Source organism: Chrysochloris asiatica, unplaced genomic scaffold (genome assembly GCF_000296735.1).
Source record: "Chrysochloris asiatica unplaced genomic scaffold, ChrAsi1.0 scaffold00125, whole genome shotgun sequence".
NCBI classification, from domain to species: Eukaryota; Metazoa; Chordata; class Mammalia; order Afrosoricida; family Chrysochloridae; genus Chrysochloris; species Chrysochloris asiatica.
In genome coordinates this window covers 5,053,002-5,065,181 of record NW_006408643.1, presented here as the reverse complement: position 1 = coordinate 5,065,181, position 12,180 = coordinate 5,053,002, and the positions used below count along the sequence as shown (strand labels likewise).

Sequence of the window (12,180 nt, the reverse complement as noted above, 5' to 3'; positions counted from 1 at the left end):
TAGTTAACTGTAAGGTCAGCAGTTCAAGCTCACCAGTTGCTCCTCAGAAACCCTATACAAGGTTGCTATGGGTCAGAACCGACTTGATGGTACTTAACAACATAAATATATATGTAGAGAGAATGTCATTTCACAGGAGCCCCAGCAGCACAACAGGTAAGCAGTTGGCTACGAACTGAAAGATGGTGGCTTGAGCTCACTAGTAGCTTCACAGGAGTAAGACCGGGCCATCTGCTGCCTTCAAGAGCTTTGTTGTGAGTGCTGTTGAGTTGATGCCGTCCCACAGCAAGCCTACGTCCAACAGAAGGAAACACTGCCAGGGTCCTGTTGCATCACCACTGATAAGTTTTGAGCCCACTGTTGCAGCTACTGTTTCAGACCATCTTGTTGAGGGTCTTCCTCTTTTTTTGCTGACCCTCCGCTTGACCAAACATGAGATTCTTCTCTAATCACTGACCGGCTCCTCCCGATAACATGTCCAAAGTCTCTTCATTTTTAAGGCGCATTCTGGCTGTGCTTCTACCAAGACAGATTGGTTTGTTCTTCTGGCAGTCCATTGTCTTCTTCATCAACACCATGCCTTCAAAGCCATCAGTTCTCTGGTTTTCTTTATTCATTGTTCAGCTCTTGTGTTCATATGACGCAATCAAAAATATCATGGCTTGGGTCAGGCATACCTTAGTCTTCAAAGGAACATCTTTGCTCTCTAACACTTTACAGAGGTCTTGTGCAGGTTTGCCCAAGGCAATGCATCCTTTGATTTCCTGACTGCTGCTTACCTGAGTGTTGATTGTGGATCCAAGTAAAATGAAATCTTCAATATTGAAACTTTGTGGGAACAGTTCTACTGTCACATGGGGTCGCTGTGTTGAAATCGGCTCAACAGCACCACCACTTCCTTGGGATAGGATCACTTAGGACAAGAGTTTTTTATCTCCCATGCAGGAGACCTGGGTTTGATTCCTGGTCAATATAACTCATTTGCAACTACCACCTGTCAGTGGAGGCTTGTGTGGTACTAGGATGCCAAACACCTTTCAGTAGGGCATCTAGGCGAGACAGAGTAGGATGAAAGGCCTGGTGATTCACTTAGAAAATCCCAGGATCACAACAATCTGCAACTGATGTGGGGACAGTGTGGTACCAGTGTCTCCTTCACATGTGGGTGTGGCAGCTGTGAGTCAGGCTGGCTCAATGGCATCCAGCAACACTGCTTAGCTGACAAGGCTAAGCCAGGCAGACAAACTGATCAAGCATTAATTGGTCTGGGTGGGAAGGGTTGGGCAGAATCCTCCCCCACCAGGAAACCCTTGGTGTACTTTCCCTTTGTATTGCTCAGCACAGCCACCTAGTTATTTGTCCACTGGTCTGGCACACGTTGGGCAACGGGGCAGAGGGGAGGTGGGAGGAATCTCTGCCCTCTGTCCTCCAGATGCTGCTAGTGGAGTTCTACAAGGGTGCTCCTGACCTCATCAGATTTCAGGACCCCTGGAATCAGGAGCACACCTACTTGGACAAGCTGAAGGTGAACATCTGGGCCCCTACCCCAAGTCTGGAGTCCTAATGCATTCCCCTTCTAAAGACAGTTTGGGGGAGCCCCCAAGCCTTTATCCACCTGGGGTTTGACATCAAGTGACTTAATTTCCTTTGTTCTGTACCAAAACTTTGTGCTGGAAATCAGGAGGATGGCTCTTACTTAGTCACACTGGTTAGTCTGCATGGGGGCAGGGAGTACCTGGAATCCTGACTTGGTGCCTCAAGCTCAGGGTACTTTTAAGTTTCTCTGCAGGATGCTGGCTATTTAAATGAAGGTGGGGTGCCCACCCAGTTTGTTTCCTGCTTAAAAGTTTCAGTGGACTTTGCTTTGCGTAGACACGCTTCCATGCACCCCAGTGCTTTCCGGTGGCTGGGTGGTTTGGCACATTGGCGTTTTAGATCCAGGATGTGGAATCCGCATAGGATTCGCCAGCCACTCATACCCTGCCCCACCTTCCCTGAGCCCCCTCTCTGTTGCAGATCTCCCTGGCCAGCCGGACACCCAAGGACCCAGGCCTGTGCCATGTGCTGGAGCAGGTTTACAGTGTCCTCAAGCAGGGCAGCTGACCATGGCATGGTTCCCGATGTCCTCCCATTCCCACGTGGCTCAGCCATCAGCGGGAGCCGCTCAGAGAATAAAGACCAAGAGCAGTCACTCCCTAGTTTCTCATTGTGTCAGGGGACAGGGAAAGGGGGGGGCTTCCACCTGGGTCTGGAGCCAATATCAAGGGGCGCATGGCCCCGCCCCCAGGGTGTGGCCTCTACATCAGGCTCTGGAATCAGTAGTTCCCCTACTGTAAAAGGCAGTCTTGGGGATGGGGACACAGCATGGACAGAATCCCAATGTGCCCCCACCCCCCGCGCTGACTCTAGGGAATGACCCTGAGCCACTGTAGTGCTTCTGAGCGTACGCACACGTCCAGGAGCCTGTGGGTGGTCGCCAGATAACACGTGGCCACGTGGGCTCCTCCCTGGTGCAGGCAGTAGGGTCCCATACCAGGACAAAGCCACAGAGCATACAAAGAGACGTTTAATACTTTTAAAAACTCAGGGTTCCATTTCCATGTGCCCCAGTGATGAGTTGCGGTGACTGAGGCCACGCTACTCTCTGCTGTCTGCCCCATAATGGTCAGGGGGGACACAGGAGGGTTCCCGAGGAAGACCATGGAGTGGGGAATGTGGGTGTGGAAAGGCCCAGAGCTCTTTCCCCCACAGCCCATTGGCTCAGGCCGGGAGGCTAGTGAGCAGTGGGGCCTGCCCTTGGGCATGTTCTGAAGTGGGCTGTGGTCCTGTGTAGTATGTATATAGGGGGGATGGGAGGGAAGGGGGGAACGAGGTGTGTAGCTGGCAGTGGCAGCTCCGTCAGAAACACCTCCTTGTGCTTGGCAGGGATAGCAGAAGTGGTGAGGGTACAAACTGGAGAGTGCCAGTGCAGGGGGAGATAGAAGCCCCCCCTAGAGATAACAGCGGGAGGGCTGTGGAGATGGCTGGCTGGGGGTGGGGCAGGTCCTAGCTAGGAGCCAACAGGCCAGGAAGGAAGCTGTGTGGTGGATTTAAAAACCAAACCTGGGGCGGTGCATTGTGGCTCACTCAGGTGGGTAAATCCCATCCCCTTAAGGCGGGGTGGGGGGTGGGCCCCTGAGAGAAGGGTCCACCTGGCACCCCAGGGGAGGAACGTTAGTGTTTCAAAGAGCACCTTAGGGTCAGCCCCGCCAGGGGGTCCGACCAGGCTGGGGGTGGAGCCAGCGAGCAGAAGGAGACAGATGGCCTGCCCCCAAAAGGCGTAGTGGGTCGCGAGCCCACCACGGAGGCGGAAACCCCTGTAAACTGCCCTGTTCAGGAAGACCCAGGCCACATGGGCCATGGGCAGTACCTCGGGTGACCCTGGGGGAACGAACCTGGAGGGGACAAGTCTGGGGGACCACCCCACTGTGGGGCGAGACAGCGCAGGGCTGGGTCACTGTGGCAGCGGCACCAGCACCTCCACATAGCTGAGTGGGAAGAAGCCTGACTGGCCGTTGAGCATGCCCTCGTACCAGTTCTCATCGATCTGGTTGGTGAGCGTGATGACGTCGCCCTCACGGAAGCCCAGCTCGCCATCATTCTCAGGCTCAAAGTCGTACAGGGCCTTGCAGCTTGGCTGGTCCAGGGGCGCTGGTGGGAGTGAGTGGATCAGCATGACATAAGGCTCCAGTCCTACTGCTGGCTGACCACTCTGCCCCATGCCTGGTTTCCTCTGGGAACCCTTGTCTGTTCTCACTACTGGACAGGGGAGGGGACAGAGCTGTGTAGACTGTCACAGCTCCTATGGGTGAATACGAGGCACCACGGCACCGGATGGTATCGCATGCTGAGATGTGATGTGGGTTCTTGTAGCACTCCGACCCCCGGGCTGACACCCTTTTCTTGAGAGTAGAGGAGCGCAGGGCAGGGCTGAGTGGCCTGAACAGCGGAACACACATCTAAAGGGGTCAGGGAGGGCCCCCCAAGTCCCCAGGGACACTCACGCATAATTCTGCTGGGGGTCCGGATGGGCTTGTCAGAAGATCGGAAGGATGAAGACGCTGAAAACCAGACAGAGGCAGTGAGCGAGTATGTGGGCACCGACAGGGCCCTTGACTGGGTCTCCACACAGACAGCAGAGGGGGCGGGACTCCCCAAAGGCTCTGGCATGGTACTAGCACCAGGCCACCTCCGGCTCCATGCCCCGTCTCCGACGCCCCAGGCCATTCCTTACCTGTGATCTTGGGGGCTGTAGCGCAGGGGAAGCCCCCGTTGGACTGCTCTGACTCGCCAAGGTCATAGGGTTCCCGGGGCTTGGGCTTGTACTCTCGCTTGGGCCGGGAAGAGGCCTCACGCATCCTGCTAGGAAAGAGCCCGGGGCCGCGCCAGGCCGGGTGTCAAGACAAGAGCAATTCCCGGAGGTACGACTGAGGCCCCAGCAGTGTCCAGGGCCACACTGGATGCCTCCAGCCAGGGTGGGATTCTGTTGAGACCCATGATGTCAAATTGGACTTTGAGAGCCCTGTTTAGTTCTAAACTTGTATCCGAGGAGTGGTACATGGCGGTTTTAGTAGGAAAGCTTTAGAAAACAGCCCCAGGTTTGGGGAAAGTGGGAATTTGTAGCTGGGAAGGGCCGGGGCGGCTCACCTCCGCTTGAGCTTGTCGGCCAGCTCGTCTAGGATCTGCACGGCTTGCCTGTGATAGTCCAACTGTGCGTCCACCAGCGCTGACAGCTGACTCACCTGTTCGATCTACGGACCAGGCGGGGTTGTGGGAGAGAGGCCAGGGTCCGCCCTCCCGGCACTCCCCGCCCATCACTGTGTGCGCAGGCTCTGTGTGGTAGGTAGGCCACAGCACCTCCCAGCCCACATACGTCGGTCTCCAGGAGGTTGTGCATGCTGGTCTCAGCCACCTCCTTAGACTCCTCGAACTTCTCCAGGGCCTGGCGCAGCTCCTCATCGGGAATCCTGCCCTGCCGCTTCTTCTTGTAGTCGAAGTCGAGGCGCCGGCCCTCCAGCTTCTTCAGGTGGTGCTGGGGCACAGGACGGTGGTTATGTCACTCCACAAGTTCCCGGGCAAGGGTCCCTCTGCTCCCTCTGGCCGGAGCCGGGACAGTTGCATCCAGGTTGGGGCTGAGAGTGTGTGCCAGTTCAGCAGCTGGTGACAGGCGGGTTCAATGGTGTGCACACATGCATGTGTGGAGTGTGCATGCAGGAATGTGCACTTGTGGGCTGTGAGTGTGTGTATAAGGGGACTTTAAAACGTTGGTAAAAAAATTCCTTTCCCTTTTCATCCCATTTTTTTCATAAACTTTTGGAAACTCCCTCCTATGTGTGGGCCTATGGGTATATGTAGTGAGTGTGCATACGCACGTGGAGTGTGTACAGAAGCGTGTGGCATGAGCAGGCAGGGGCGGTGCTGAATCAGGGCCTACTGCTGGCTGCCGGATGCCTAGGACCAGGACTGCCTGGGGTCTCCACAGGTAGAGGCAGCTGGCACAGGCCCCTCCCATGTCAGCAGAGTCTGAGAACAGAACCAGGCGGCCAGCTTTGGTGAGGGGATGAGCACCTGGATCTCCTTCAGGTCCTTGTCACACAGGTTCTGAAGGGGGTCGATGAAGTTCTGCTTGACCTCGATATCCAGAGAGTCCTTCACCTCGGCCAGGCGCTTCATGGACTCTCCTGCATCCAGCAGGGCATCGCCTGGGGGTAGGGAGTGACCAGCACACGGGCTTCTATTCCACCACCAGCCAAGAGCCAAAGCCAACCCAGCCCACTGCTGTCCAGTGAGTGTAAATCACGGCAACCCTGTCTGGGGCAATCTTCCCAGAAGCACAAAGCCTCAGCTTTCTCCTGAGGAACAAGCTGCTGGGTTTGAACTGCCAACCTGGAGACTAACAGTCCAATGCCTAACCCACAGTGCCAGCAGGGCAGCCAGGCTCAGGGGGCCAGAATTCAGAGAAAACAACAATGCCATTGGCATCAAGTGAGTTCTAACTCCTGACAACCCTGCAGGGCAGAACTGCTCCAGAAGGCTTCCCAGGCTCTAAGGCTCTGTAGAAGCTGAAGGCACCATCCTTCTCCCGGGCGCTTAGCCACTGCGTCACCAGGGCGCCAGAGAACACAGAGAGCCCTAAAACACGCCCCTGTTGTGGGAGGGGGCAATGGGCAGCACTGAGAAAGTTCTGGAGCGCACCCCTCCTGACCTCCCACTGACCTCTCAATGTCCTGTGGGCCCCTATGGGACATAGGCTCAGCTGGCCTCTCAGCCCTGGCACACATGGGGACACTTCAGCCTCTGAATGACTCCAGTGAGCTCAGTGCTGGGGGGGTGTTTGCTGAGTTAGTGACCCAGGGGTGAGGGCCCCTCACCAAAGTTGGACTCGCCGCCCAGCTCCTTGCCATGGCGGGTCATGCACTCGCCCAGCAGGCCCTCTGACTGGGGGTAGCCGGGGTTTTTCACCTGGCCGCGGATCTTGGACACCGTGTTGAGCATAGTCAGCTTGGCTCGAGATGCTGAAACAGTATGGGGACAGGTGGGTATAGTGTGGCGGCCTCTGGAGGGGACCCCAGGCTGCTCCCTTTCCCCCATTATCAGGAAGTTTTCCTCCAGCCCAAGGGACCCAGACAGGAGGGTGGACTGTCAGGCTCCATCTGCCACCAAAAAGCAGTGGGGGGGGGCCTCCTCTATGGCTTCTCCCCTTCCCCTTCTTGAGCCTAGCAGCCCCTTCTCCTGCCTTGGCCCCTTGGCTGCTCTGGCAGAGACCTCCTTAAGGGAACATCTGACCTTTGGCCCTCTGCCCAAGGGCAGCACCCCTGCACTGGACTCTTGCTCAGCCCCAAGGACCGTGGCTACAGGCCTATGGGACTAAGACTGGGCACCCCGCTGAGACTCCAGGAGTGAGCTGAAGAAAGATGGGTCAGGCGTGCTGCAATGGCTGCAAGGAGCCAGCCCAGAGGAGGAACCTTCAGGAGGACATCCAAGAGGCTCCTGGATCCAGCTGTACCTGCAGCCCAGCTTATCTGGGTATTTCAGTTCTGGGAGCCTATCTATCCTGTTTGCATGTCACAGCCATCAGAAGAGTCCCAAGGAATACAGAGGCCCCTGCTGGTGACTGGTACCCTACCTGGGTTAGGCTGGAGGTACTCAATGGTTCTGGCCAGCACCTCTATCACGGCCTTGCTGGTGACGTCCACTTTCTATAGAGAGGAAATGTGTGAGTTTCACATTAGGGCACCCAAACCAAGAGCAACAGGCATCTGGATGCTCCCTCACAAGCCACCCAGGAAGAACCAAGGCTGGCTTTGGAGGCTGCCCAGGTCTGAGGTAAGACCTTATACCCACCATGCCCACCTGATTTGCATCCCTCCCCCAACACCAAGCTCCTTCACCCATCTCTCTGGCCTATCCCCATCCCCTTGGATTGGGGGCTCTATTGAGACTGAGAGAGAGATGTGTGTCATCCACTGCCCCACCCGCCCTATGTTTGGTGCATCAGGAGGAAACACAAGACTTCGATGTCACCTTTTCCATTTCTTTGAAGTCATCGTCAAGTTTGGTCCCCTCGGCTCCACCGACTTTCTCACTGACCAGCTAGAGGGCAGAAGGGAGAAACAGTGTGAGCCTTGGAGGAGACAGAGTAGGGCGTACATACAAGACACCTCGTCCCCAAAACAGGTCTCGCTGCCGAGGCAGCCCAGGGACCAGAAGTCACGTCAGAGCTGGGGCCCACCTCCACACACTTTGGCCCACCAAGCTGGGAGCCCCCAGGGCAAGGCCTCATCCTGGTCAGTGGCATCTGATTACACAGGAAACATTCGGATGTGCCAGATGTTAGTCCAGGACCAATGCTCAGAGGCCCAGGAACCCCCAACACACTTCACAGCAGAGCAGAGGTTACACTTGGTAGGTGGGGCTCTAAGGATAACAAAGCTGACCGTTTGGGGCACACGCTGACCCAGACTTGGAGGCTTAGAGCATGGCCTTATTCTCCAAGGTCTATAGTCAATCTTCGTAATAAACTGTAAGGCACCAGTGAGCTAATGGCAGCAGGGGATGCTCACTCCCAGGGAGAGCGGGGACTTCCAAGCCTCTCTTCTCTAGAGTTGCACTTACAGGACAGCGTGCTGGGTGGGCAGGGGAGAGTGCCGAAGCCACAACTGTGCCTGTTGTGTGAGTGCGGGAAGTGCCTGGAACATGGCACAACCAACACTAACACCAGTGTCCTGGTGTCCCAAACAGCTCAAGATGGCGGGCGCCACAAGGAGGAATGGGGTAGTTGTGACCCAGGGCTGTTCCAGGCAGTGTCTGCATATCACACACCTGCACGGGTCCACTCTTACCCTCCAATTCCTGCTCTTCTCCAGAGCCCCTGCCCTGACACCAACTCTGTCCCCCTTGTTAGGACCCTCCTGGAGTTCCTAAAGTTCTGGGCAGGCACCAGCACCCACAAAAGCAGAGGCCCCAGGCAGGCACGAGCTTGGCCTGCCTTGCGGGGGTCTGGCTCTGCTGCCTTCTCCTGGACACCTGTTTCTCCTCGGTAAAGTGGGATGATAGGTACCCCCTTAGGACTGTTGTGAGCACTGGGTGGGCTTGAGCTACCAGCTCATGCCTGCCTCCAGCACCTCTGCTGACTGTGAACTATCTTCCTTGTCCCTAGGCCCGTGGGGTCCAGATGTGGGTGGGGTTAAGGGATAGGTGGTTCTCTGTTCAGTCACCCCTCAAGCCCCATCCCAAGAGAGGACTTGGCACAGGAGAGTGGCGTCCCTTGCAAGGGAGGGCAAGATGGAAGCAGGGCTCATGTGGGGGGCTCATGTACGGTCTGGGGAGGTGCTGAGGGGGTTGTACTCCCATGTCTGCTGAATGAATCAGAAGGAAAGACCCCAGTGTGTCCCCCAGGGTTTCTGGGTGTTCCACTTTATTTCACAGGCTGGTTTCACTTCTTTTGATGGTGGTAAAACAGGCAGTCCTCAGTACAGAGGAAGCCAGGGGCCGCGGGAGCCGGGACTCTCTTGGGGAGGGGGAGGGGAGGGGGAAGGAAAGGGCCACCGAGTGTGGAACCGCACCTTCCTGCTGGCATAGGCACTGGCCTCATGGGAGGGAAGTGAAATAGGAGCCCTGGGGCATGTGGCACCAAGATGGCCAAACCACCTCTGCAGACTGGCCTTCTGGAGCCTCCACGACCCTTTACAAGCCCATGAGGCTAGACTGTGCTGTCCCTCCCAGAGGTGAAGCGCTCAGCTCCCAACCGAAAGGTTGACAGTTGGACCTCGCCCAGTGGCTCCTCGGAAGAAAGGCCTGGCAATCTGCTCTGATAACCTAGAAAGTGCTACAGGACAGACCTCCTCTGTCACCTGAAGTCCCTGTGAGTCAGAAATGGCTCCTCAGAACACACCTCCCCGAGCCCTCAGGCACCCACCTATCTATCACAGCCTTCGCTCACCTGTGAGCCCGTCCCCCAGGTACAGAGCCCCACTGGACAGAGGGACCCCTGTGAGCTGGGGGACTCACAGCAAGGGGTGGGGACACCGACTTGAGAGGAAGCTGCTCTGTGCACAGGCCCTGGGCCCTGACCAACATGGACTCCACATGGCTATGGGTGAGTGGCAGGGACACAAGGCATGTTTCGGGGGACTCCAGTGAGGCTCACAGGCAGACCCTGAGTACGCGCTAGTGGCCAGGAAGCTCTGGGTTTGGATGTGATAACAGGTTTCTCTATAGGCCAGTGCTGTCCCTCAGGGAGGAACAAGCTAGGTGGTCAGCCGGATGAGGAGACGTGCACATGCTTCTAGTATTATGAGAGCAGCAGCCGCAGTTACGGGCCTGACACCGCCCTGTGTGAGGGTCCACCTCACACACCTCACTATCCCGTGCTCATCTTGACTGCCAGGCCCCATGTCCACTGTCGCCCCACCCCCACCCGGGACTGCCACTGTGGTGGAGACCCAGCACCCACTGGCCATCTGAGGACTCCTGTCTCAGGTCTGAGTCACCAGCAGTGGGCTGTCAGGACACCCACAAGGGCACGATGAAGCTAATGCCTCCTCTCCCTGGGGACAAACATTGCCCAGACTCGAGAGAGATCCAGATGCCAGCTTGTGCAGGTAGACTCCCTGTGTCAACTTAAAAGGCATAGGGGACAGGGCCGGGCTGCCCCACGGGTAAAGCGGACCAAGTGGCCAGGTCAGAGCCTTGCACCCAGCAGGGCTCCAAACCACAGAAATGGATTTGTTCATGGTTCTGGAGGCAGGCCCAAAGGCAGGGATCAGAACTGTCCAGGGGAGATACTTCCCTTGCTTCTTTAGCTCCTGGTGGCCCCGGAGACCCTTAGTGTTCCTGCTGGGTTGGTGGCATTCCAATCTCTGCTGTCTCTCTTCATAAACACACGCTTCCTTCTACTCTACCCCCTAGGAGGCCTGGGGTAGTGGTAGAGGTCAAATGGTGAATGAACGCACCTATCTCTAACTAGAGCCCACTCAGAAGTGCCGTGGAACAAAGGCCTGGTAATGTACTTCAAAAAATCAACCACTGGAACCCTATGCTCTGATACATGTGTGGTCGCCATGAGTCAGTGCCGGTGACCTCATCTTAACTCATCACTACCCCAAAAAAACCCTCTTTCCAAACAAGATAGCCGCTATGTTCACATGCCCTGGAGTGAGAACTTCCAACACATGTGCTTGGAGGACATGGTTCAACTCCAGTGGTACAACCGTAGCCGGGCTCTTGCTCCAAAGGCTAAGCTGGGCACTGTGGGAGGCTCCCATCCTCTTCACCTGCCCTGCTGTGAGCTGCTCCCATCGGACCAGACCACAAAGCCTCCATTCTACCCTGCCTCATGGAGATGTAAGCAGGGTTTAACCTGACACAGGAACTTGCGTGCACACACATGTGCACCTGTGAGCATTAGTAACAAAGACCAGGTGGAGAGGAGAGAGGAATGTGACACGCAGGAGGGAAAGAGAGGCATCCAAAAAATGCTGCCATGTGCCACGGGCAAGGCAGGCAGGCAGGCAGCGCAGGACAAGGAGGGAGGGATAGTTCCTCTGCTCAGACCAGCACATCTGTGGCAGGCACATGGCAAGGTGTCGGATGGAAGGCCTGCCAGTCACTCAGTCATCTCAGTAGGGAAACCCAACCAAGGAGACAGGGAAAGGATACAGTCTCTGACAGTGCAAGAAACTGGCTTCCATGAATTAAGAGTTGTTTTTGAAGCCAAGAGAGCAACTGGCACAGAGGAGGATCAGGGATAACCAGGGCTGCTCAGGTACCACGAGAGGGTGACAATAGTGAATGTGCTCAGCTCATCACCCTGCAGAGGTCTGTGTCCACCTGGAGGTGTCTTGAAAAAAGGCAATCTAGTTTCAAAAAACCCCACCACTAAGAACCACTGGGTTTCCTGTCGTTGCCTCTGTCTGGGTAGGTCAGCTTCTGCAGCTGAGGCAGCGGAGCAGTGGCAAGCAGCTTCTCTGCTGGTCTCTGGTGTGCGAGGCAGGAGGCAAGGGTCGAGGTCACGTCAGGCCAGGCCAAATGGACAGAGCCAGTATTACAGGTAAGGAAGGGTAGGCGGCCATTCAGAATGAAACATGCCACAGATGTGTCACCCCCACACCATGAAAGACAGGGAAACTGAGGTGTTTGGTCTGGGACCCGAACCAGGCCTGTCTACCTCAGGCCAGCTGACCGCCTCACTCTGTGCTCCTTGTCTGCGGCCTGATTGGGAATTAAGAATAGGGGAGCTGAAGGTCTGCCTGAAGGGGCTGCAATGAACCAGATTTTGGCTGGGGGACAGGAAGAGATGTGAAGGAACACAGAGGGTGGATGTGTCTTTAAGACCCCTTCCAGCTTTGGACGCCTCTCCCAGCTGGCCTCCCAACATCTGGAGGGCTTCATGCCAAGCACAGCCATGGCAACAGCTTGTGTTTCCACCCAGCCTTATTATTCTCTGTAAGTCACAATCAGGAGCAGCCTGGCTCCTCCTCACCAGAAGCCTCCTGGATGACCACCCCGGTACCCCAGCTCTTTCCAGGAGTCCCTGTAGTCTGGGAACACTGCTCTTCCAAGTCAGATTAGGCAGTCCAAGGGTGTCTCTGTCCCCACCCCACCCAGGGACCCAGGGTCTGGGTCCTAGCAGCATGGAGA

The 12,180-nt window shown here is 56.3% G+C and overlaps 2 protein-coding genes across 4 annotated transcripts in view; one reads left to right on the top strand and one right to left on the bottom strand.

Moving 5' to 3' along the window:
• MPND (MPN domain containing) overlaps positions 1 to 2,103 on the top strand; it is an 11,326-nt gene extending 9,223 nt beyond the window's left edge. Inside the window, exons 11-12 of the mRNA XM_006869034.1 lie at positions 1,433 to 1,525; positions 2,017 to 2,103. Coding sequence (XP_006869096.1) covers positions 1,433 to 1,525; positions 2,017 to 2,103 — 180 coding nt within the window. The remainder of the gene's footprint in view (positions 1 to 1,432; positions 1,526 to 2,016) is intronic.
• A 1,390-nt stretch (positions 2,104 to 3,493) lies between these two features.
• The window catches only part of SH3GL1 (SH3-domain GRB2-like 1), a 41,604-nt gene continuing 32,917 nt past the window's right edge, over positions 3,494 to 12,180 (bottom strand). Inside the window, exons 2-10 of one of the 3 annotated variants that reach the window (XM_006868926.1) lie at positions 7,564 to 7,632; positions 7,166 to 7,238; positions 6,411 to 6,554; positions 5,608 to 5,741; positions 4,913 to 5,071; positions 4,687 to 4,790; positions 4,274 to 4,398; positions 4,044 to 4,100; positions 3,494 to 3,690 (exon numbers count right to left, since the gene is read on the bottom strand). In XM_006868926.1, the coding sequence (XP_006868988.1) occupies positions 3,494 to 3,690; positions 4,044 to 4,100; positions 4,274 to 4,398; positions 4,687 to 4,790; positions 4,913 to 5,071; positions 5,608 to 5,741; positions 6,411 to 6,554; positions 7,166 to 7,238; positions 7,564 to 7,632 (1,062 nt within the window). Of the gene's footprint in view, positions 3,691 to 3,933; positions 3,937 to 4,043; positions 4,101 to 4,273; positions 4,399 to 4,686; positions 4,791 to 4,912; positions 5,072 to 5,607; positions 5,742 to 6,410; positions 6,555 to 7,165; positions 7,239 to 7,563; positions 7,633 to 12,180 lie in introns of those variants that run through there. The other 2 variants (XM_006868928.1, XM_006868927.1) reach the window with 2 other exon arrangements.